Below are 26,594 nucleotides of genomic sequence, written 5' to 3' on the forward strand. Positions count from 1 at the left end.
GTGCACATGATAAATTTGTGTAACTATTCTCCTATTAATCTGCCCGTTGTTGGATTATTTAACAGACTCAATTATTAAACTCTCAGAGGGCAAAATTCTTCCCTCCCCTATACAGCTTTTAGATAAGATAGTCAAATTGTTCTCTTTTCATCTCTCTGATAATGCTGTCATGATTTTACAAGTAATAATGTGTTTAACTCAAATATAAAGAGTGTCCACGAAATAGGACATGATTACTAAAATGACATTAAATGTGTCTGTGATGCCCTATGCCCTTTTTAATGAAACCCACCATTCTCACTTCCAAGGCTGGAAGAAGTGGCTGTAGGTGATTCCTCTAAAATAAATTTTTCTGTTTTGTTACCATTACTCAGTGTAATGCCTGTATAGCATAGCTAAATTGCTACCCCACCTTGACTCTCCTAATCTGTAAGAACAGGATGTTTGTGGTCTGAAGTTCCCAACCTGACCAGGCCAGTTGAGACCAGTGGTATCCAAGATGGCAGCTCACTTGAGCTCTGAAGAAACTCTAACTTTATTGTAATCTAATTTCCATGCTAAATGGAAGTCCCATCAGTGCCATGACAGTTAACCATCATGACAATGACCAAAAGAAACCATAAAAGGAAGGCAGCACTCTGGTTCTGAGATTTTCTCTGCCTATTCCCAGAAAATGCATGGATATTCCTCCCCTTGCTTTTAATGCTCTACGCCTTAATTCAAGTAGCCTTCTATCTGTGACTTTCCAGCTCTCAGGAGCTGAGAAGTTGATTTGTGAGCTGTGCTGCCACTTCTCAATCCCATGGCCATCAAATAAAGCCTGAACTGCTTGATGCTCATTTTTCAGTTTCATATAATGGCTTTGTAACACTGAACAGGGAAAGACCCCCCCATTTCTGGGGGACCGGCTTTGCCAGTAACACTATCACAAGAGTTTCTGCCCTGACCACCCAAGTCTGACTGCTACTACCAGATGAATGGTAACCAATCTATAAATAGTAGCTATTATTTTTATTTCGGTATTGATATGTAGCAAAAGTGAACTGTTATCCTATTTTATAGCACTAATAGGTTTGTAATCTCTCTGTAATTTATAAATATGTTTGACGTAATAGAGAAAATAACATGTGCATGGAGTCAGACAGATCTTCCTCTCAATATTAACTGTCATGTATTATGCAGAATTAAACAAATCACATAATCCCCCTGAATTTTAGTTTATTATGAATGAACTGTGAGTAATAATACTTATTTCTCAATTGTATTATAAAAAGTAAAGGCAATAATAAACCTAAAGCATTCACAGTACCTGTCAAAGGTTAGGAGCTCAGTAGCTAGTGGCTATTGTTATTAAAATTATGTAAGCCTATCTCCCTTTGCTTCCTTGAGGACAGATACCACTCCACTCCTTCATCATGTTAACACTTGCTCCAGTCAAAGTCCCTGGCTCAGACTGACTTTCAAATTTTTAAACATACTTTATTGTGAAGTAGAACATTACATGTTTATTTATATACATACTGTTAAATAAAGGAAGAGGCCATTGTTTTGGACTGAGCTTCTGTACTAGACTCCAAAAGACTGAACCAAAATGGAGTCATTCATGTTAAGATTCCACATCACCAAACTCAAGGTAACTTATTTTTCTGGCCTTCCAAGAAATCATGTAGAGGTGATAGCCAAATCCCAAACAAGCTAGTTTTATTGGGCATAATAAGGAAGTTTCCTCCACTTTAACTTTTACAAGGAAAGTAACATGAAGTAACCTGATGTTAAACAATCCACTTTTTGTATTAGCTTGTTTCCTTGTTCCTATTCAAAGTACCTTATAAAAAACAATTGTTGGGCTGAGCATGGTGACTCACGCCTGTAATCCCAGCACTTTGGGAGGACGAGGCGGGTGGATCACGAGATCAGGAGATCGAGACCATCTTGGCTAATACGGTGAAACCCTGTCTCTACTAAAAATACAAAAAACTCGGGAGGCTGAGGCAGGAGAATCATTTGAACCTGGGAGGTGGAGGTTGCAGTGATCTGAGATTGCACCACTACACTCCAGTCTGGTGACAGAGCGAGACTCCGTCTCAAAAAGAAAAAAAAAAAATTGTTTTGCCATGCCCAGAGGAGGAACTTTTGTAAATCTTTATATGAGATGCCACCAATTCATAAATTGTTAAAGCCAATTACATCTTTAAACTAAATTTGCTATAATTTTATTTTTTGATGGCCCAGTTACACATAAAAAAACACATATTTCCCCTTCTGCATATTATTAATTTCCATGATAATTCAGGAACATGCATTATATTTTTTTTCCTAAGTCTTTGGCTATCATTACATTCCACTGACTACTTAAATTGTTGCGTTTGTTAAATTACTCTAAGTACTGGAATCTTGATTAGTATAACAAAAGAAGTATAAAATAAAGAAGATAGTTTGTAAATTATATGACATAGCTTATATAATAAACTTAAAATATCCAAAATATTCAACTATTTAACTTCATGTATAAATTAACTTCAACTACACGCCTAATCTGAACACAATATGGTGGAGTATTTTTAACTCAATTTATGCCTTAAAGGTAAAACACCTTCCTATTGGCATTTAAATCACAGAGTAATTATTTTCTTATATCCACGCTGTACTGCAATATGACAACCCTTTGTGATAAAGACTTTAACAAATATGTACTATTGCTACAGCAAGTTCCATTGAATATTAAAGATTGTATCTTTTTGGCAGCTCTTCATCAGGGTACTGGAGTGTGTAAGAAACTGGAGGCAATCCCCATTATGTATCATAGGATACTGTCACATTCTCACTCTACATCTGTCTCACAGAGCTGACTAGGAGAGTAATTACTGCTGAGATAAGCCTTTTCTAGAATATATGCAATTAATTCTCCTGAAAAAAGATGGAAAGTAGCCTGACACTTTAATAATGTTTAAGTATACCTAATCTATTACTTTTCTGTTCGTAATGTTTCCTAAATATGAAAAGGAAAGAAGATTTGAAAGTACTTACAGCTGTCCATTTCTATGTAAATCATCCATGGAGCTGTAATATTCTATTCTAAAATGACTAGCATGAAATAATACCATAAATTATAATAGAATGTAGAGCAAGTGGGGAATTACTTTTAAGATAAATTCATGATATGATTTTCATGCACAAAGAATGTTTCTCTTATCATGCAGGAATTATTCTGTTATTAAAGCATCAAGGGCATACAATTTTATTCAATTTGAATTCTGAAAGTATTTTAAAATCAAATCAAAATTACTCTTCTCTCTAGATTTCTGATAAAGTGCTAGTTAGCCATATGTATTTCTTAGTCTTTTATTTTTAGCTCCCCCTTTTTATTATGCATAGTAACCTGATTACACATAATGATACACTTTCAGTTTTTCAATTGCCTTCAATTTTTTTCAAAAATCATCATTTCTACAAGTGCCTTTACTTAGTCCCATGTTTTGCTATTCGATTGTTAACAAATGAGCCAAGAACTTGCCTTACAATTAATAAAGTAAATGACATTTGAAAAGGTTGGAGAAACATGATTGTTTATATGCTTACTTACACTCAAGTAAGAATATAATTTTCAATATTTGCTTTGAGTGAGAACAAAGTAGGTTGAATAACACGAAAAGGGATATAAGTTTTTAAACATTTTTTTAATGAGGCCTGGCTTTCTTGAGTTCATATTTACATTACAGGAGGAAAAAGTGTTCAACTCAATGATGTATCTATTATAATGGATGCCTGAAAAGCTTATTTTTAACCATCCTCTTCTAAAAGAAAAACATAGGATTAAATAATAATATGGCATTAAATTACTATTAGTAATGGCCAGAAAAGAAATGAAGCTACTTAAAACTTTTATTTAACTTCATGTAAACTATTATGTCAAAAAGTAAAAAGTAAATTTTAGTAAATGTAATATTTGTTTAATAAAAAAAGAGTCTGCAAAAGATACAGTATAGGTAATTACTAAATCGTGCTCTTGATGTAACATTTATTTTTTAATTGTGCTTTAATTTTAAAAGTAAAATTAACATTTTAAAATACAAAATAAAGTTCAGTTTTGAAGATATTATTAAAATTCAGTAGAATATTTAATTATAAACTAAAATGTCCAAACATCCCCCCCAAAATAGAGAGCTCACAGTTCACACACTATTCTTTTGTTTTGAATCTTAAATACAAATAAATACTCCAAATGGTTACTATTAACTGACATAATTTAAGTATCTCAAGTTCCATGTCTTTGTCTTTACAATAACTATGCTCTCATTGCTTATTTTGAAATCTATATTTGAATACATTGATAAGTAGTACCTCAAGTTTTAGAAACACAAACAGTTTAAAGCTAGTTGGAAGGTTCTGACTTAAGATCACAAACTTAGCTCTCAAAATAAAACTATGTGGTGGAATCCTTGAGTGTTTCAGCTCCATAACTGAAAGACCTCCTAGTTACGCTTCCATTTAAAAAATGCATTGTTTATTAAAGGACAGGTAATTAAAAAATGTGATAATTGAAAAAAAATTTAAAGTTTGTGGGGAAAAATGTGCGTGTGTGTGTCTATGTATATGTATGTGTGTGTGTGAAGTTTAAAACTTAATCGTGACCTACATTTAGAATTTGGACCCACAAAAAATTCTTCTTAGGAAAGAGTCTGTCATTACCGACATGTTTTAAATTTTTGCCTCTGATAATAGTCATACATTATTCCTACAGTCAATGTATTCCCTTACTGCTTAAAAAGATGTGGTGGTGAAGGTAACTGTTAAATTTCACTAGCATTGAAAAGTATAGATGTTGTAATGTTAGTAAACAGAGGAAGATTATGAAGGAAAACATAATAAGTATTTTTGTTTTGCTTTTTTGTTTAAATCATGTTATTAAGGGCTGTTATTAAAGTGTTTATTTTACAGAGGGCTAATAAACTTACTTTTTCAGAAAATCTGTTTTGTTTTTCCGGTGACCCATTTGAACTGGACTTTTAAATAGAAACTTTTTTTTTTTTTTTTTTTTTTTTTGAGATGGAGTCTCACTCTGTCCCCCAGGCTGGAGTGCAATGGCGCATTCTCAGCTCACTGCAACCTCCGCCTCCAGGGTTCAAACGATTCTCCGGCCTCAGCCTCTGGAGTAGCTGAGATTACAGATGCCTGCCACCACACCCAGCTAATGTTTTGTATTTTTAGTAGAGATGGGGTTTCACCATGTTGGCCATGCTGGTCTCAAACTCCTGACCTCCTGATTCCCCCGCCTCGGCCTCCCAACGTGTTGGGATTACAGTCGTGAGCCACCAGTCCCAGCCAAAACACATATGTTTTTACAGAAATAGACATAGAAAGCTGTATCTGATACATTTTACCCAGATCAGCTAGAAAACAAATAAAAGTGTCCAACAGGAAAATTCTGAATGGTAGAAACCCTAAAAGTTCAGAATGATAAACTGCTGACAATTTACATTTGGTAGTACGATTATCCATACAAATCTGTTTAACATTTTTTAACGTGTATATGTAAATTGTCATCCAAATCAAAACAGTAAATTCACAGCACCGTCTACTAACCTCAATTAGGGCAATTAAATACTTCGCTTCACAGTCATAGAACTAACTAAATTTATTATGTTTTCATTTGTAATTTAACTCTAACTTACTTAAAAAATATTTTGAATGAATTTATTAATAAATACCAAATACACTTTCTTCAATTTCTGATGTCCTATGGTACACACTCTTCATCCATAGTGTAAAACCATTTATAAGATTTTTGAAACCACTGATAAGATTAATAATCATTTACAAGAACAAATCCATCCCCCAAAACACGAGACTACACTTCACCATCAACATTTATAACAAATCTCTCAAATTTATCTTCGTCACCTGAGGATAATATTTACAATGCCCTTCAGCATCATATAAGCAATAAAATTACGTGGCATTCTTCAACATAACCTTCACTAAATAGCTGAGGGAAAGACACTGAAACTTTCTCAGAAGTGATAAAAATATTTCTGTTTTATATCATTAAGTGTAATAAATTAAACTTATGATGCAAATATTTAAAATACCTTTTATTATAATTAATTATGATTATGCATACTTTTAGCTATTATGTTTAGACTTTTGGTCTAAATCTATAGCTATGCTTTAAATATCTTAATAAATTAAATTAGTAAAATCCCTAAATCTTTCTGTTGGATAAGAGAGATGTATTTCTAATATTCAAAAAGTCCAATATATTCTACAAAATACATAGAACCTATATTTTAAAATATATATCCAAACATTTAATTATCAAAAAAGTCCTCCTATTATTTTTGATTCTGAATGTTGGTTCTCTTCCATGCCCTCAATTAGCTAATATTCTCTCCAATCACCATGATGTGTAATAATTCTCACTGAGGTGTATGTCATAGCTTTTGTTCTCATTTCCCACCCTGTTTAATAGTTCATAGTAGTTCTTAGCAATCATCTTGTTCAGTGTTTAGGTTTGTTTGCTTGATTTTGTTCTCAGCTGTGGTTTTTCATCAAATACAATCTTATGGAATATAATGATATGCATTAAGTAAAAACTGCTTATTGATTGAAATGATAATGTAATAAGTAATGACATGCAAAAAACAATGAAATGAGGACTACTATCATTAAGTGGGTGGGGAATGGAAATCCACAGGATCCCTCTGCTGCCCTTATTTCCGCCAACACACACTGATCACAGAGTGAAAACCATTCAATGTGTTTAAACACTGAAATTCTTCATTTATTTTCCAAAGAAGTAGTCTGATGCTTTTCTGATTATACAAGTAATATATTTGTTATTAAAAATGATACATTACCAAATTAAAGCAGAAATTGAACAGTCTAATTTCTCAAAGATAAATACTATTAATTATTCTAGACTTTCTATACAATATATATTTTTCACATCATGTTCTAAAATCTGCTTTTTCCCTCCACTTAATAATTTTATAAGCAACATAGCTATAAAAATATATATAATATATAATACAGTTATATAAATATAAATATGCTATAATCTATCAAATTCACTATTGATAAATATGTAATATTTTTAATGTTATGGTCCTATGGTCTGAGTATGTCCCCCCAAATTCTGGCATTGAAAACTTAATCCCAAACAGTGTTGGGAAGTGCCACCTATGGAGAGATGTTTAGATCGTGAAGGCTTCCATCTCATGAATATACTAAAGCTGCCATAAAACGGGCTTGCAGGAGCAGATGCATATTCTTCTGCCTTTCTATCATGTGAGCACAAGCATTCCTTCCCTTAGCTTTCAAGGCACCATCTTGGAAGCAGAGAGATGCGCCCTAACATGCTAGCTCCTTGATCTTGAACTTACCAGCCTCTAGAACGGTGAGAAATATGTTTCTGTTTTTATAAATTACCATAAATTATCCAGTCTGTGATATTTTGTTAGAACAGCACAAAACAGACCAAAACATATGGTAATACTATTTGACAGTGGAAGAAACCAGTGCCCAAATAGAGAAAAATACCTAAATCTGGTCACACAGGCAATTGAGATTAGAGTTAGGACAAGAAACTCATATCCCAATTTTCCATGTCACCATATTGACTCACTCTTCTCCTCAGGTAAAGAAAGCTAAGGCCCCAGGAAGAAGAAGAAGAGAAGAAATTTTTCCTTTGCTCTATTTCTTATTTAATGCAGAGAAGATTTTGTTCTATTATAGAAGAGTTGGGAGTAGATGTTCCATGCTGTGAACTAGTTTCCTCTCTGTTTACCATATTACAAACTTCTGGCTACAGAATGTATTTCTCGTTTTCTCCAATTAGTTGCCTAGCACATATATAATCCCAGGACACTCTAATATTCTAACATTTAATATCCCTTTGGACATAATAAAACAATTACAAGTGATTATTTTTATCTTGATCTGTTGAAAACAGTAAATCTCACCAAGGTAAGTAATGCATAAATATTTCAGGGATAATAAGTTTTGACTTTTTAAAATTGTTCCTAAGAGTAAAAACAGCTTATTGTTTTCTTTTTAGAAAGAAAAAGAAGGAATAAATTGGAAGTGAGGCTATAAAATACAAAAATACATTCACATTAGAAATGCAGTTAATAATCTGAATAGTTAACCCAAACAATATCAATATATAATCCTAAATCAAAATTATTATTTTCAGTTTCTTAGTGTATTTATGCTTTGTTAAATCTACCCACCCAGCAATAAAAAAGAATTAAGCCAATGTAATAATTTTGAAATCATATGGTAGAAAAGAATGATAATTTTTGAAATGTGCATTTAATGCTGGAAAAAAATATATAGTAGAACTCTCTAATTTTCCACAACTGAACTTGCTAATATTAAACAGTCATGAGCACAAAGAGTATGTGCTATGCACTGAATTGTTCCCCCTGCTCCACAATTCATGTATTGAAGCCCTGACTCCCAGTGTGATGATATTTGGAGACAGGACCTTTGGGAGATGATGAGAGTTTTGATGAGGCCATGAGGTGGGGCCCTTATGATGGGATTAGTGTCTTTAGAAGAAGAGACATCAGAGGGCTTGCACGATCTCTCTTTCTCTCTCTCTTCTCTCTCTCCCTATATGCATGCACCAAGGAAAGACCGTGTGAACACGTACCGAAAAGATGGCCATCTGAAAGCCAGGAAGAGAGCCCTCACCACAATCCAATCACTGTGGCACCGGATCTCAGACTTCTATCCTCCAGAACTCTGACAAATAAACTTTTGTTGTTTAAGCCACCCCATCTATGGCATTTTGTTTTGGTAGCCTTAGCAGATAAATATAGTGTACAAACAGTTACATATTTAATAGCCCAAGGAAAGGTGCCTCCCTTGTTCTGGAGTTGTTTTTTTTTTTTTTTTTTTTTTCCCCTGTGTATCTATAAGTAGATGTTTTTTCTATAACATACCATTTCATTGGGGACTACATATTTAATCTAATATCCCTATAGCAGTGGTTCTCACCTGGAGGCAATTTTGACCCCATGGGACATTTGGCATTGTGTAGAGGAGAGAGGCTAGGGATGCTGCTAAACATCCTACAATTCACAGCACAGACACAACAAAATGCCACTAGTACTATTGTTGAGAAACCATGCCCTAAAAAGAAATGACTAAAACACTTGCATTTAAATGACTAAAAACCTTGTTATGGCCAAGAGTAGTGGCTCACATCTGTAATCTCAGCACTTTGGGAAACCGAGGTGGGCAGATAATTTGAGATAAGGAGTTCAAGACCAGCCTAGCCAACATGGCGAAACCTTGTCTCTATTAAAAATACAAAAATTAGCCGGGCATGGTGGCGTGTGCCTGTGGTCCCAGTTTCTCAGGAGGCTGAGGCAAGAGAATCGCTTGAACCCAGGAGGTGGAGGTTGCACAGTGAGCTGAGATCATGCCACTGCACTCCAGCCTGGTGACAGAGCAAGATTCTAACTAAAAAAAAAAAAAAAAAGAAAAGCAAAACATTTCTTTTTTCTAGGCCCATTATAGCCCTAACTTTTTACAACTCCTCCCACTATTGATGAGGCTAACTAAAAAATATAAATAATCAAAAAATTTAAAACTCTCTTAATTACTAATTGGGAATAAAGCCTTTCTTGGTACAATTACATCTAACTTCGTTCTACAGTGTACATGTAGATACAATTGCTTGTGATAATAACAGTGGTCAAGGAATCAGAAACCCATGAGAAAGAATAGAAAACTGAATCAGTTTTAAATTATTAAAGATTATGAACCTGTAGTATATAGTAGAGTATAACTCAACTGGTTTCTAACATTTTTTGAAATTTTCAATGTAAGTAAGGCATAAGTGTAAAATTTAACCTCCACCATAACAAAATGTCACAAGTGATTTATTACCAGGATCAGAAATAGTAGGACCAAAATTTTCCATGGAGGCAAGGGGTTTGTATTGGCCTATGTGATTGGCATTTCTCATCCATGCTCCAAATCCAGTTTGAATGACAATTTTTTTCCAATCATATTTCCTCTAAGTAAAATTCTTGAATCACCAATTACATACTTCCCCCTTAGCTGCAGTCCTTTTTAATTAATCAAATAAACTATATTTTTAAAAGTTAACATTTTTCCTGTTTAAATATTCAAGATGATTATGAAAACTACAATAGCACAAAATTAAAATGCTGCTTGATTATTACCTGAGAAATTTTAGAAACTAAGTAGCCAATTTGAGTAATTCAAGTATAAAGAAAAGAAAAAAAAATATATAGGACTTTTTTAGATGGAGGTGTAATAAATTTTTTAAATTATAACTACGCATACTGCCTTTGAAAGTAATCATTTTCTTTTTCATTTAATTCAGCAAATGAAGGTCCGATTTCTTGCATATGAATGTTTTAAAACTGATCATAACTAATGCTGAGAAAAAAAGAATACTCTTTTCTGAGTTAATTACCCAAATTCAAAATAAGCACTCTCTGACAAAGTAATAAATACTCTGGTATGTTAAAATTGATTATTTTATCCATTATGCAATAAATATCTATATGTGATATTTAGTCAACTCAAAGATATTTTTGTATGCCACATAAAAAAGCATTATTAGATAATATGTACCAAGAAGGCTATATTTAAATAAATGTTTTCATTATGTAATATATAAAATTGACACTACAATATGTTACTTATAGGTTTATAAAAAGTTATTTCGGTAATGTAACACATGTTCCTTTTGTCTGTGATACTATTCTTATCCTAAGTACTAGTTTATAAGTCTTCTAAAGCCACAGTAACATGTTAATGGGACCAATGATCAGCATCAATCCAATCATAGAACACTGTTTAAATAAAGGTCAAGTTTCAGGGAAAACATTGTCCATTGTGAAGAGTCTATAAATTATGCTCTGAATTTCTCTAATATCTCACCAATATGTTAGGAGTCCTCAGAAGTTTGATGATCTATAAAGTCTGTTTTGTAATTTAGCTGTGTTCAATAATTACATAATACACTATTGTGAGTCTGAAATAATCATTAAAAATATGTTGAGAAGGATTTGTATCTTGATCTTGATAACGAGTCAGGGTCTCTCTTATTGCATGGTTATTTCTTTATTGTTAGTGTAAAAATTAATGATAATTTAAAATATCTCTTAGTTCTTTCTATTATTGTTTTAGAGTACTATCTTTTAAAATTTACATCAAGTGCACATTTTATTGCAAAATACTGTTAATATTCATAAATAGAAAACACATACTTAGAAAAAATAATGCCCACTGCTCTGTTATCTACCAAATGCATTTTTATATTATGAAAGTATAATTCCTTTCTTTTTATGATATTACATTAAAAACCACACTCTAAAACCTGAACTACACACACTTCATATTTTGGTATAATTTTTACATAATTTGGGAACTATATAATAAATTGACAAGAAGTCTCATTAGGTTAATATATTTTTGATGGCTTTATAAAAATAAATTGTAAAATCTGGTTTTGTTTGCTAGATGAAGTATTTTGCTTTATATTATAGATCTGTGTCTTTAGGTATAGCTTTATGGAGTTAAATCATGCGCTTTACAAAAACAATGTGGCCTAAGCCTTCAAGATTTCTGATAGATACAACTGAAATGTTTAATCCTGGTTCAGTGATATGTTTCTGGAATCATATACATTTCCACATATATTATAAAACATCCTTTCTATTCTTCAGCTTGTCAAAGATCTACAGTTTTCATGACAGAATTATAAAAACTAATCATTGGATTGAACCACTGGAAGGATTTACAAATAACTAATGCCATTGGTGTTAATAAATAAGGGTGTGGAACAAATAACCTTGAAAGGAAAGTACACTCTGTGGGCCAAGTATTGTTATCACTTACCAGCTCTTCCTGAAGTTGGGAAATGAGTTCATCCTTCTCTTTCAGCTGCAGCTTGAGCATCGAGCATTCATCTTTCATTATATCCTATAAAAACATCAAAGAGACGGTATAATAGGCTTAGCCCTTTTACTTTGCTCTTGATAAGGAAAGTCAGCTTCACACAGTGGGAGATAATTGCATCTGACTGATGAAACTCAAATTCCCTCTACAGTATGATATTTTTCATAATCTTAGTTGCAAAAAATAATGTATCCAAAAAATGCTTTTAGGCTATAATCATGTAGACACACACACACACACACACACACACACACACACACATACACACATACACATACACATATGTTTTTGCTTAGTTTTTTGTTTTCTTTTTGGTATGCCTCTATCAATTTATTTGCCTAGGACAGAAACCAGGAAACGTTCCTAAATTATTCCCTCTCATATTTGTGCATACATAGTAAGTAGAACAGAAATAACTCTACATTAAAAAGATAGTGATATGGCTTGGCTCAGTGTCCCCACCAAAATCTCATCTCGAATTGTAATCTCCACATGTGGAGGGAGGGACCTGGTGGGAAGTGATTGGATCATGGGGTGGTTTTCCCCATGATATTCTCACGATAGTGAGAAAGTTCTCGTGAGATCTGATGGTTTAAAAGTGGCAGTTTTCCCTGAGCACTCTCTGACTCCTGCCACCTTGTGAGGACATGCTTTACTTCCCCTTAGCCTTCCACCATGATTGTAAGTTTCCTGAGGCTTCCCCAGCCATGAGAAACTATGAGTCAATTAAACCTTTTTCCTGTATAAATTATCTAGTCTTAGATCATTCTTTATCGCAATGTGAAAATGGACTAATACAGAAAATTGATGATTGGAGTGGGGCACTGCTGTAAAGATAAACTGAAAATGTGGAAGCACCTTTGAAACTGGGTAATAGGCAGAGGTTGGAACAGTTTGGAGGGCTCAGAAGACAGGAAGATGTGAGAAAGTTTGGAGCTTCCTAGAAACTAAAATGGTTTTGATTAAAATGGTGATGGTGATTTGGTCAACAAAGTCCAGGCTGAGGTAGTCTCAAATGAAGATAAGGAACTTCCTGGGAACTGGAGTAAAGGTCACTATTGCTATGCCTTAGCAAGGAGCCTGGTGGCATTTTGCCACTGCCCGAGAGATCTGTGAAACTTTGAACTAGAGAGACATGATTTAGGGTAACTGGTGGAAGAAATTTCTAAGCAGCAGAGTATTCAAGAGGTGACCTGGCTGATTCCAAATGCATTCAGTCATATGCATTCAAAAATGGATTATTGGAAACAGGCACTTTTATTTAAAAGAGAAGCGGAGCATAAAAGTTTGAAAAATTTGCAGCCTGACCATGAGGTAGAAAAGAAAAACCCATTTTCTGGGGAAAAATTCAAGATGACTGCAGAAAATTGCCTAAGTAATGAAGAGCCAAATGTTATAGCCAAGACAATGAGGAAAATGTCTCCAGGGCATTTCAGAGATCTTCACTGCAGCCTCTCCCACCACCATACAGGAGCCTCTCCCAACAAGGACAGCAGCCTCTCCCATTACAGGCCAGGAGGCTTAGGAGAGAAAAATGGTTTTGTGGGCTGTGTCCAGGGCCCTGCTGCTCTGTGTAACTTTGGGCCATGGCAGCCTGCATCCCAGCTGCTCTTGCTCCAGCCATGGCTAATAGGGGCCAAAGTACAGCCCAGGTCTTTGCTTCAGAGGGTACAAGCCCCAAGCATTGGTGGCTTACATGTGGTGTTGGGCCTGCAGGTGCACAGAAGACAAGAGTTGAGGTTTGGGAACCTCTGCCTAGATTTCAGAGAATGTATGGAAATGCCTGGATGTCCAGGCAGAAGTCTGCTGCAGGGGTAGAGCCCTTATGGAGAACCTCTGCTAGGGCAGTGCAGAAGGGAAATGTGGGGTTGGAGCCACCCACACAGAATCCCCACTGGGGCACTGCTTAGGGGAACTGTGAGAAGAGGGTCACTGTCCTCCAGATCCCAGAATCATAGATCCACCAACAGCTTGCACCATGTGCCTGGAAAAGCCACAGGCACTGTATTAGTCCATTTTCATGCTGCTGATAAAGACATACCTGAGAATGGGAAGAAAAAGAGGTTTAATTGGACTTACAGTTTCACATGGCTGGGGAGGCCTCAGAATCGTGGCAGGAGGTGAAAGGTCCTACTTACATGGCAGTGGCAAGCGAAAATGAGGAAGAAGCAAAAGTGGAAACCCCTGATAAACCCATCAGATCTGTGAGACTTATTCACAAGCATGAGAATAGCATAGGAAAGAACAGCCCCCATGATTCAATTACCTCCCCCTGGGTTCCTCCCACAACATGTGGGAATTCTGGGAGATACAATTCAAGTTGAGATTTGGGTGGGGACACAGCCAAACTATATCAGGCACTCAACACCAGGCTGTGAAAGGAGCCACAGGGGGTATAACCCACAGGGTCACAAGGGTGGAGCTGCCCAAGGCAATGGGAGTCCATCCCTTGTGTCAGCGTTCCCTGGATGTAAGACACAGAGTCAAAGGAGATTTTGGAGCTTTAAGATTTAATGATTGCCCCACCAGGTTTCAGAATTGCATGAGGCCTGTGGCCCTTTTGTTTTGGCCAATCCCTTTCATTTGGAATAAGAACATTTACCCATTGCCTGTACCTCCATTGTAGCTTGGAAGTAAGTAACTTGCTTTTTATTTTACAGGCCCATAGGTGAGAGAGATTTGCCTTGTCTCAGATGAGACTTTGGACTTGGGCTTTTGAGTTAATGCTGTAATGAGTTAGACTTTGGGGGACCATTGCGAAGGCAAGATTGGTTTTCAAATATGACAAGAACATGAGATTTGGGAGGGGCCAGGGACAGAATGAAATGGTTTCTCTCTGTGATCCCACCCAAATCTCATCTTAAATTGTAATTCCCATGTGTCACAGGAGAGACCTGGTGGGAGGTGATTGGATCATGGGGGTGGTTTCCCCTATGCTGTTCTGGTGATAGTGAGGGAGTTCTCATGAGATCTGATGGCTTAAAAGTGGCAGTTTCCCCTAAGCTCTCTCTCTCTCCTGTTGCTTTGTGAAAAAGTGCCTTGCTTCCCCTCAGCCTTCCGCCATGATTTTAAGTTTCCTTTGGCCTCCCTAGCCACACAGAATTGTGAGTCAATTGAACCTCTTTGCTTTATGTATGACCCAGTCTCAGGTTGTTCTTTATAGTGGTGTGAAAATGGACTAGTATAGATACTATACCACTTGGTCCCTGGCTATAATTAAATATTAATTCTCAAACCAATATCCACGTTACAGTGCTCATCTTTAATGATGTCCCTGTAACAATTGTGCCTTTCACTCAATCTTTGGGCATTTAATCTTCTCACTCTGCATGTACACCCAACCACGACCTCAATGTACACAATATATCCACATCCGTGGCCTCTACTACTCTATGCTGGTGTGATGGTTAATACTGAGTATCAAATTGATTGGATTTAAGGATACAGGCTATTGATCCAGGATGTGTCTGTGAGGCTGTTGCCGATGGAGATTAACATTTGAGTCGGTGAGCTGGGAAAGACAAATCCACCCTTAATCTGGGTGGGCACAATCTAATCAGCTGCCAGCATGGCTAGAATATAAGCAGGCAGAAAAATGTGAAAAGAGAGAGTGGCCTAGCCTCCCAGCCTACATATTTCTCCTGTGCCAGATGCTTCCTGCCCTTGAACATTGGACTCCAAATTCTTCAGTTCTGGAATTCGGACTGGCTCTCCTTGCTTCTCAGCCTGCAGATGGCCTATTGTGGACCTTGTAATCATGTGAGTTAATACTTAATAAACTCACATATATGTGTGTGTGTGTGTGTGTGTATATATATACACTTATATATATGTGAGTTATTGTGTGTGTGTGTGTGTGTGTATATATATTCCATCAGTTCTGTCGCTCTAAAGAACCCTGACTAATACAGCTGGTAACTACAAGATACAACTAGCGAATCCAGAATTATCTGTATTCCAAGCTCCAGCTCTTAAGTACAACTACTCACTAAACATATACTCAATATTGTTCCATGGACACTCCAATTCAACATCCTCTTCCGCCACCTTAAGATTTCACTTCTGCTGATTTCCCCATTGTCTTCCTATTTCCTAAATTAATAATCAGGAAGCCATCATATACGTTCAGCTGCTACTCACTTTGAACCAAATCTGGAACCAAATTTAATCTCTACCTCTTCACTATTTCATGGACTTACTCCTCTCTATTCCACATTGACAGTCTAAGTACTTGTTGCTTCTTACCCAAATTTCTGTAATTGTCTCTAAAGTGATTTTTCCTTTATCTCTATCACTTTCCCTATTTGCCAGAGAGATTTTTCTAAGCAGGAATTAATTTTGTCACTTCCTAATTTAACTGCTAATCATCTCCTTCAGGAAGAAAATCAAAACTTTTCAGCATAGTGTATTGTACCCTTCATTATCTGTTATTTGCTTATTTCCGGAGCTGCAAAGTTTTTGACTTTCAACCTCCTCACTTTGCTCATTCCTACAGCACTGAAATGCACTGTTGTTTCACATCTCCTCACTTTACACATGCAAATTTCTGGATTTTATTGCCTTCTACCCATTGTATCCTTCTCTCCCTCATAATACCTCATGCTCCAAGACACATCTCAAGAATTACTCTTGTCAGGGGCAGTGGCTCACGCCTGTAATCCCAGCACTTTGGAAGGCCGAGGTGGGCAGATCACATCAGGAGACAGGAGATCGAGACCATCATGGCTAACACGGTGAAACCCCATCTCTAGTAAAAACACAAAAAATTAGCTGAGCGCGGTGGTGGGCACCTGTAGTCCCAGCTACTCAGGAGGCTGAGGCAGGAGAATGGCGTGAACCCGGAAGGCGGAGCTTGCAGTGAGCCGACATCCGGCCACTGCACTCCAGCCTACATCCCTTTGGGAATGCTCCATAGCATCCATACCATACATCATTTCATGCAATACTTAAAGTGTTGTTTGCTTGTTCCCCAACCTCACTGAACTAGTTTTTGTTGTTGTTGTTGTTGTTGTTGTTGAGACAGAGTTTCGCTCTTGTTGCCCAGGCTGGAGTGCAATGGCACAATCTCAGCTCACCGCAACCTCTGCCTCCCACGTTCAAGCAATTCTCCTGCCTCAGCCTCCCAAGTAGCTGGGATTACAGGCATGTGCCACCATACCTGGCTAATTTTTTCTATTTTTAGTAGAGAGGGGGTTTCACCGTGTTGGTTAGGCTGGTCTCAAACTCCAGACTTCAGGTGATCCACCCACCTTGGCCTCCCAAAGTGCTGGGATTACAGGCATGAGCCACCATTCCTGGCCTCATTGAACTAGTTTTATTCCCTATTTGAGCATATAGTTTCTATTTCATTACCATATTACTAGCACAAAACATAATAACTGACACATACAAGATGATCAAATTTGGCTGGCCATGGTGGCTCTTGCTTGTAATCCTAGCACTTTGGGAGGCCAAGGAAGGAGGATCGCTTGAGCCCAGGACTTCAAGACTAGCTTGGGTAACACAGTGAAACACTATCTCTATTTGAAAAAAAGAAGATGCTCAAATTCATGTTTTTTTCCAATACAATTACCAAATAAGCAGTATAAACAGCAGTATACCCATTTTCTCTGAAATCTGGCACCCTTATCTGAGCTAACAAGGAACAACAACAACAACAAAAAAATCTAAAGGATTAGAGAAAACATAATACCTGTTTATTAATACCTGTTTATTCTAGTTCTCATGGTAGAATTTCTACTTCTTCCATACTGAGCTACAAAGAATGTATAGTTCTTATTTATTTATTTAGAGACAGGGTATCACTCTGTTGAGTAGTCTGGAGTGCAATGGCTCAATCAAGGCTCACTGTAACCTCAAAGTCCTGGGCTCAAGTAATCTTCCTGCCTCGGCCTCCCAAGTAGCTAGGAGTACGGGCATGCACCACCACATCCAACTAACTTATTTTTTTACCTTATTTTTTTAATTTTATTTTTATTGGTTTGTTATTATTATTTCAATAGCTTTAGGGGTACAAGTGGTTTTTGGTTACATTGATGAATTGTATAGTGGTGAAGTCTGGGATTTTAGTGTACTTATCACCTAAATAGTGTACATTGTACCCAATAGGTAATTTTTCATCCCTCACTCCCTTCACACTTCCCCGCTTCTAAGTCTCCAGTGTCTATTATATCACTCTGGCTTTGCATACCCACGGCTTAGCTCCCACTTATAAATGAGAACATGGGGTATTTAGTTTTCCATTCCTGAATTACTTCCAAGTTGCTGCAAAATGCTTTCATTAGTTTGTTATTTTTATGGCTAAATAGTATTCCACAGTGTGTGCTGTGTGTGTGCATATGTGTGTGTGTATGTGTGTGTGTGTGTGTATGACCTTGTTCTTCACCAAGGCTGGAGTACAGTAGTATGTCAGCTTACTGTAACCTCAACCTCCTATGCTTAAAGGATCCTCCTGCCTCAGCCTCTTGAGTAGCCAGGACTACAGGCATATGCTACCATGCCTGGCTAATTGTGTGTGTGTGTGTGTGTGTGGAAATGGGGTCTCGCTTTGTTGCTCAGACTAGTCTTAACCTCCTGGGCTCAAGTGATCCTCCTGCCCCAGCATCCCAAAATGTTGGGATTACAGGCATCAGCCACCATGCCTGACTTATAATACCATGTTTTCTTTATACATTTATCAGTTAATGGGCACTTAAATTGATTCCATATCTTTGTAATTGTGAATTGTGCTGTGACAAACATATGCAGGCAGTTGTCTTTTTGATACAATGATTTCTTTTCCTTTGGGTAGATACCCAGTAGTGAGATTGCTGAATTTAATAATAGATGTACTTTTAGTTCTTTGAGAAATCTCCATAATATTTTCCATAGAGGTTGTACTAATTTATAGTCTCATCAGCAGTGCATAAGTATTCCATTTTCACCATTTACCACATCCATGGTAACATCTATTGTCTTTTGATTTTTTAATAATGGTTATTCTGGATAAAGTGACATTTCATTGTGGTTTTAATGGACATTTCCCTGGTAGTTAGTGATGTTGAGCATTTTTTCATATGGTTTGTTGGCCATTTGTATATCTTATTTTGAGGAATGTCTGCTTATGTCATTTACCCACTTTTTCATGGGATTATTTATTTTTTTTCTTGCTGATTTGAGTTGCTTGTAGATTCTGGATATTAGTTCTTTGTCGATGTACAGGTGGCAAATATTTTCTCTCATTCTATAAGTTGTCTGTTTACTCTGTTGATTATTTCTTTTGTTGTATAGAAGCTTTTAAGTTTAATTAGGTCTCATTTATTTATTTTCCTTTTTGTTACATTTGTTTTTGGGGTCATAGTCATAAATTCTTTGCCTAAGCCAATGTCCGGAATAGTTTCTCTTAGATTTTCTAATATAATTTTTATGGTTTTAGGGCTTAGATTTAAGTCTTCAATCCATCTTCAGTTAATTTTTGTACCTGGTGAGAATAGGGATCCAGTTTCATTCTTCTACATCTGGATATCCAATTTTTACAGTATCATTTATTGAATAGGGTGTTCTTTGCTCAGTGTATGTTTTTGTTGGCTTTGTCAAAGATCAGCTGGCTGTTGCATTTGGTTTTATTTCTGGGTTCTCTATTCTGTTCCAATGGTCTATGTATCTACTTTTATACGGGTACCATGTTATTTTGGTTACTATAGCCTTGTAGTAAAATTTGAAGTAATATGATGCCTCCAGATTTATTCTTTTTGCTTAGGATCACTTTGGCTATTAGCACTCTTTTTTGGTTCCACATAAGTTTTAAAACTGTTTTTTTCCTAATTCTGCAAAAAATGATGTTGGGGTATTTTTATAGGAATTGCATTGAATATTTGGATTGCTTTGGACAGTATGGTCATTTTCGCAATTTTGATTCTAACAGTCCATGAGCTTAAGCATAGGATGTATTTCCATTTTTTATGTCATATATGATTTTTTTCATCAGTGTTTTATAGTTCTTATAGAGCTCTTTCATTTCCTTGGTTAAGTATATTTGTAAGTTTTTTTTTTTTGCTAATGTAAATGAGATTGAGTTCTTGATTTGATTTTCACCATGGTTATTATTTTACCCAGAAACTTTTAAAATATTTTGTTGAGATGGGGTTGCTTTATGTTGTCCATGCTGGCCTCGAACTTCCTACCTTGGCCCCTTGAAGAGGTAGGACTACAAGTGTGAGCCACCACACCTTGCTTAGTTGTAATTTATTAGTATCTCTTTTCATTTGCTGACAACCAGCTTGACTAGGAGGAAGATGCTTATTAACTCTTTCTGTTCCACCTCTTTTACAATAGTCCAATTTATTCCCCAAATCATAAGTATTATGGACAGGGATTATACTCATTTTTAATACTTATACTTCTAGACTCTAAATATTACTGTTAATGGTAAAAGGTTTTACCTGCTCTATACTGCAAAGGAAATATTAATATTAGTCTAGTAGGATGCAGATAAGATAATAATCATGTTTCTTACAATCAGAGAGATACAGGATCAAATCCTGGATGCTACAAGTAACTAGCCAGGTAGTTCTGTGCTAGTTACTTAACTTTTTTAGTCCCATGGAAATTTCTGCAAAGGTTGATGATGACACCAAACTATAACCACCTTATGACAAAAACTCTATTGTATTACTACTTATATTACCAAAGTCTTGCATAATATGTCACTTAAGAAAAGTTAATTTTGTTCATAAAATAAAATGTCACAAGTTGGTTCCCCAGGAATCAAATGGAGTTAAGAGTACATAAAGTTTATTAAGGAAGGGAAAGGAAAGAAATGTGAAGAGAAAAAAAAAAAAAAAAGAAGAGGATTCAGGATTGAGTAGGGGACAGTCAAACCTTGATTCCTACTAACAAATTCTCTATCAGCCAAATGAGGGGCTCATAGCTAAGACTTCCTGTTACAGAAATCCCCATGTTGAGCGAAAGTGGGTTGGCTCTTATACCACTCCCTTGTTCAGTCATTGGTTGGGGAGTGCCTCATGAATAGCTAGATCTCAGCCTTTGCTTCAGATCACCCAGTGATGAGCTTGAACTTCACCTGGAGAGCTAAGGCTGAACCTTGAAAAAGCTAATGCTGTAGTGGGCTAGCCACACTCCTGGAAGCTGGTCAGTGAGTCCTTTATTGAGATGGGATCTGAGATTTGGCCTATATCTACTACAATTGTTTTTGTTGAACAATTAACAACAGTATTTTTGTATTAATTAACATTTTGTTGATTAAATAGTTTGAAATAGAACATTTCCCTATATTGTGGCTACTAGGAACCGCAAAGAAACTCAGTTTTCCAAAACTATTCTCATTTTAAAAATTCTCAGATTTTATTCCCAGGAAAATTTTGAAGGAGTTCACAATCTCACCGCATTAAACCGGATAGATGTTAATATATCATTTACATTCATTTATGGAAAAACACATATAAAATATTTATTATACGCCATCAGAAGACAATTTATAAAAGTCTTCTCTATGAATGGCTTTGCAAATGAATTTTTGCTACCCAGCATTTTGTCTTTAGTTGTATATATATACAGTGGCAACATTCACATAAATATTAGATTGGTGCGAAAGTAATTTAGGCTTTTGCCATTACTTTTATGACAAAAACCACAATTACTTCTGCACCAACCTAAAGTATCTATCTAGCAGGCAAAATGAAAGCTTTTAAACAACACTTACTCTCAGATGAGGGTTGATAGCAATAACCCATCAAAATTCTCATTGTATTTGCAAAATTCTAAAACATATTTGAAAGGATGATCTATTGAGTTAGAAATCATATTGATGTGTAGAATGAACAGGATTTTAATATTCTTGGTATTCAAAATAAAGTTATTCCATTAACCTGTAGGCTAATGTAACCAATTTGACCTTGTGCTTGTAAAAATGCATATTATTCATTGATTGGAAAAATACAATTTAATAATTACAACATTCTCTTTCTCATCCAAGTGTAATTAATTTTTGGACTAAAATTCAATTCTATTATTTCTTAATTCAATAATTATTCATAAATATGGAACTCAGTGTGGTAGATTAAAGACAGCTATAAACCCTTTGCTAGTATTCCTGTTGAAAAGTGGAGTCTAATGTTCCTGTTCTTGCATCTTGGCTAGTCTTATTCACTTGCATGATTAATAGAATATGATGACTCTGCATGGCTTTCAGGATTAGATCAGGAAAGGCCTTCCATCATGGTCAGTTATAATGCTCCTTCTGAGGTTACTTCTTTGCAGAAAGAACCCGGTAGCCATGCTGAGAAGCAGAAACCACATGGCGCTTCCACTGACAGCTACATTGAGCTCCCAAAGGACACCCAGCATCAACTGGTGTTGAATGCTGGATGATGAACGCTGTGAGTATGAGCTACCTTGGACATCTAGGCTGGTGGAGTCTTCAGGTGACTACAGTCCCAGCTAACATCTCACTCTAACTGCCTGAGAAACACAAGGCTAGAACTGCCCAGCTGAATCATTCCCAAGTTCTTGACATAGAAAATTGTGAACTAAATAAAATTATAGTTTTAAGCCACTAAATTTTGAAATAACTTGTTACAAGATCATCTAAACATAGCGACAAACTCTAAATTATTATAGTTGGGATTAGTGTAAATTATGTCATTATAGTTGTATAAAAATGCACACAGTAAATTTTTAAAAATAAATAGTTTGTAATTTAATTTTTGATTTTTGTGATTTAAATTATATTTGCAATGATTTTCAAATAGCTTATTTCAAGTATATCAGCAATATTTATGTTCTTATGATATAACCTACTAAAGAATCTGAAATACAGATAAAAAGTTACATACAAGTGATTTCATTCCTGTACTTCTATTTTATAAATTCGGAAAGTTAGAGTCACATACTCAGAAATTTGGGTAGTTTGTCCCAGGTTCAGTTTCCTGACTCCAGTCTTATACATTTTATAATGCATTTTGCCTGTATTTGGAATTATCCCATTGTTTAGGACTATTAACTAAATAGAAATCAAATGTCAAAAACTAAAAGCAAGTAGAATCCGTAAATCATTTTGAACAATAATATTATGCTGAAATGCTACAGTAACCGTACTGGTACCAAAACAGATACATAGACCAATGGAACAGAACAGATGCCTCAGAAATAACATCACACATCTACAACCATCTGATCTTTGACAAACCTGACACAAACAAGCAATGGGGAAAATATTCCCTATTTAATAAATGTTGTTGGGAAAACTGGCTAGACGTATGCAGAAAACTGAAACTGGACCCCTTCCTTACACCTTATACAAAAATCAACTCAAGATGGATCAAAGACTTAAACGTAAGACCTAGGACCATAAAAATACTAGAAGAAAACTTGGGCAATACCATTCAGGACATAGGCATGGACAAAGACTTCATGTCTAAACACTAAAAGCAATAGCAAAAAAAGACAAAACTGACAAATGGGATCTAATTAAACTAACGAGCTTCTGCACAGCAAAAGAAGCTATCATCAGAGTGAACAGGCAACCTACAGAATGGGAGAAAATTTTTGCAATCTACCCATCTGACAAAGGACTAATAACCAGAATCTACAAAGAACTTAAACAAATTTACAAGAAAAAAACAAACAACCCCATCAAAAAGTGGGCAAAGGATATGAACAGACACTTCTCAAAAGAAGACATTTATGCAGCCAACAGACATAAGAAAAAATAATCATCATCACTGGTCATTAGAGAAATGCAAATCAAAACTACAATGAGATACCATCTCATGCCAGTTAGAATGGTGATCATTAAAAAGTCAGAAAACAACAGATGCTGGAGAGGATGTGGAGAAATAGGAACACTTTTACACTGTTGGTGGGAGTGTAAATTAGTTCAACCATTGTGGAAGTCAGTGTGGTGATTCCTCAAGGATCTAGGACTAGAAATACCATTTGACCCAGCAATCCCATTACCAGATATATACCCAAAGGATTATAAATCATTCTAGTATAAAGACACATGCACACATATGTTTATTGCAGCACTATTCACAATAGCGAAGACTTGGAACCAACCCAAATGTCCATCAATAACAGACTGGGTAAAGAAAATGTGGCAGATATACACCATGGAATACTATGCAGCCATAAAAAAGGATGAGTTCATGTCCTTTGCAGGGACATAGAACAAGCTGGAAACCATCATTCTCAGCAAACTATCACAAGGACAGAAAACGAAACACCGCATGTTCTCACTAATAAGTGGGAGTTTAACAATGAGAACACATGGACATAGGGAGGGGAACATCACACTGCAGGGCCTGTCAGGGGGTCGGGGGCTAAGGGAGGGATAACATTAGAGAAATACCTAATGTATGTGACAGGTTGATGGGTGCAGCAAGCCACCATGGCATGTGTATACCTGTGTAAGAAAACTGCATGTTCTGCACATGTACCCCAGAACTTAAAGTATAATTTAAAAAAAGACAAAAACATTTAAAAAATGCAAATAAAAAACAAATAATAATTTCTAATTCTCATAAACCTCCCAATAATTCCTCCAGTAAAATTATGAACATAATTTTTGGCTTCTCAAACACATCAAGTTTGACATTGAGTCATCATGGCTTTCTTTGTATTTGTAGACTGCTGGTCTTCTCTCTGGAGGGCTTTACTGTAAGATTTACAAGCTGTTTCTTTAGTCTTATAAACAAAAAGTTCAAAAGATGAAAAAACAAAGAAAACAGACAACTTTATCAGGGCAAACAAGGACAGAATTTTATGGACAAGTGAAAAAAAAAAAGAAGAAAGAAAAAAGGAATATGGCCAAGGACAGAGGTCAGAGATTAGAAAACACAACGATGTGTAATCATTGACAATATATTCCGCTCTACCTAAATAAGTGACCTCATATAATTCTTATGTTGACTTAGTTTCAAAGTAGCATGCTGTCTGCAACACCTGGGTAGCTAGCGAAATAAATCAGTGGAGGTATATACTCATCCAAATAGGTCCATGGGAGGCACTGCTTCTCAAATACTGAAAATAAGGTTAAGAAAACCACAATTTTGTTTCTTTATTAGTTAGCTCAAAGCAATTAAAAAATATTTTATATATCATTTCAGCATTAATAATTACTACTTGATGCTATAAAATTTTTTTATAAACATTAACTAAAAATTCATTGTAGATCTATATATGCTCACTTAAGAGATTAACATTCCATGATTTACAGTAATTGTACTTTTTAGACGAGTACTATTTAAATACTATGAAATGAATACTATTGAAATACTATTTAACAATTTTAAAAGCATAATATTTTTATGATATCTTTACTGATTATGGAACTACATTTACTAGAGGTAAAATTCACATAGTTTGCCCACATAATTTTATATATATATATATTTATATATTATATATATTATATATATTTATATTTCTATATTTGTAATTAATTTTTTTTGAGATGGAGTCTCACTCTGTTGCCCAGGCTGGCGTGGAATGGCATGATCTTGGCTCACTGCAAACTCCGCCTCCCGGGTTCAAGCGATTCTCGTGCCTCAGCCTCCTGAGTAGCTGGGACTACAAGCGCCCGACACCATGCCTGGCTAATTTTTATATTTTTAGTAGAGGCAGGGTTTCACCATATTGGCCAGGCTGGTCTTGAACTACTGATCTCATGATCCACCCCGCTTGGCCTCCCAAAGTGCTGGGATTACAGGCGTGAGACACCACCCCCAGCCTAGAATTATATATATATTTTATATATATATATATAATATATATAGAATTATATAGTTCTTTAGAATATATATATAACAAATATATTACCAAACAATAGCATAGATCGTATATTCTAAGTCTTTTTTACAGTTTTGAAATAAAACTAAACAAATGATTCTTAGACATTATATTTACTCTGATTTACTCTGGCATTTATATGAAATGTTGATGAAGTTTACAAATAAAACACAAACTATAATGTAATTTTAAAATATATCCATGATCAAAGTAAATGGCATTTATTCATTTAGTATTGAAATTGTTAATAATTTCTCTTTTATGGGATGGTCAAGAGCAAACAGTTGTTCAAAGCCAGTATGTTAGAAATGTATTTTTGTAGCATATTAGTCAAATAAGGAAATAGCATTATCTCTTGATACAGTGGTATATCTCCTAAGATTTTCAAGCAGTTGAAGAAGAATGTTTGGATATCAGCATAATCTTTTCAACAATGAATGGTACTCTTAGAATATCTTAAAAATTCTTACTGATATATAATCTTTCAAAAAATAATAATGCCACCTTACATTTGTATAGAGGCTTTATCATTTAAAAAACACTCCTTTGTACAAAACTATGTTTTACTATCACAATCTTTCTTAGTTTGTTATTGAAAAAATATTACATTTCTAGAATAAGTAGGGTTTCAGACATAAAAAGTTAGCAGAGAAGGTAATTGTAGCAAAGATGAAATAAAAGAAAAACATATCATAATACCAAGAAAGTGTTCATCAACCTCTCAACAAAATTCACTGAAGTCCTACATTTTTTGGAAAAGTTAAAAACATGAGCTTACAATGATAAATTTGTTAAGATGTCAAAAAAGTTCCATGAGATTATGTTTTTGTCATTTCCAATTTGTTAGTGTCCTCTTTGTT

General features: G+C 35.4%; 1 protein-coding gene across 3 annotated transcripts in view; it reads right to left on the minus strand.

Annotated features, from left to right (window-relative positions):
• Positions 1-26,594, minus strand: part of CCSER1 (coiled-coil serine rich protein 1) — a 1,475,382-nt gene that overhangs the window by 800,797 nt on the left and 647,991 nt on the right. For all 3 annotated transcript variants that reach the window (XM_058432918.1, XM_058432913.1, XM_032139358.2), the window contains one exon: positions 11,887-11,970. In XM_058432918.1, the coding sequence (XP_058288901.1) occupies positions 11,887-11,970 (84 nt within the window). The remainder of the gene's footprint in view (positions 1-11,886; positions 11,971-26,594) is intronic.

The sequence above is a fragment of the Hylobates moloch genome, unplaced genomic scaffold (assembly GCF_009828535.3).
Source record: "Hylobates moloch isolate HMO894 unplaced genomic scaffold, HMol_V3 SCAFFOLD_2, whole genome shotgun sequence".
Lineage (NCBI taxonomy): Eukaryota > Metazoa > Chordata > Mammalia > Primates > Hylobatidae > Hylobates > Hylobates moloch.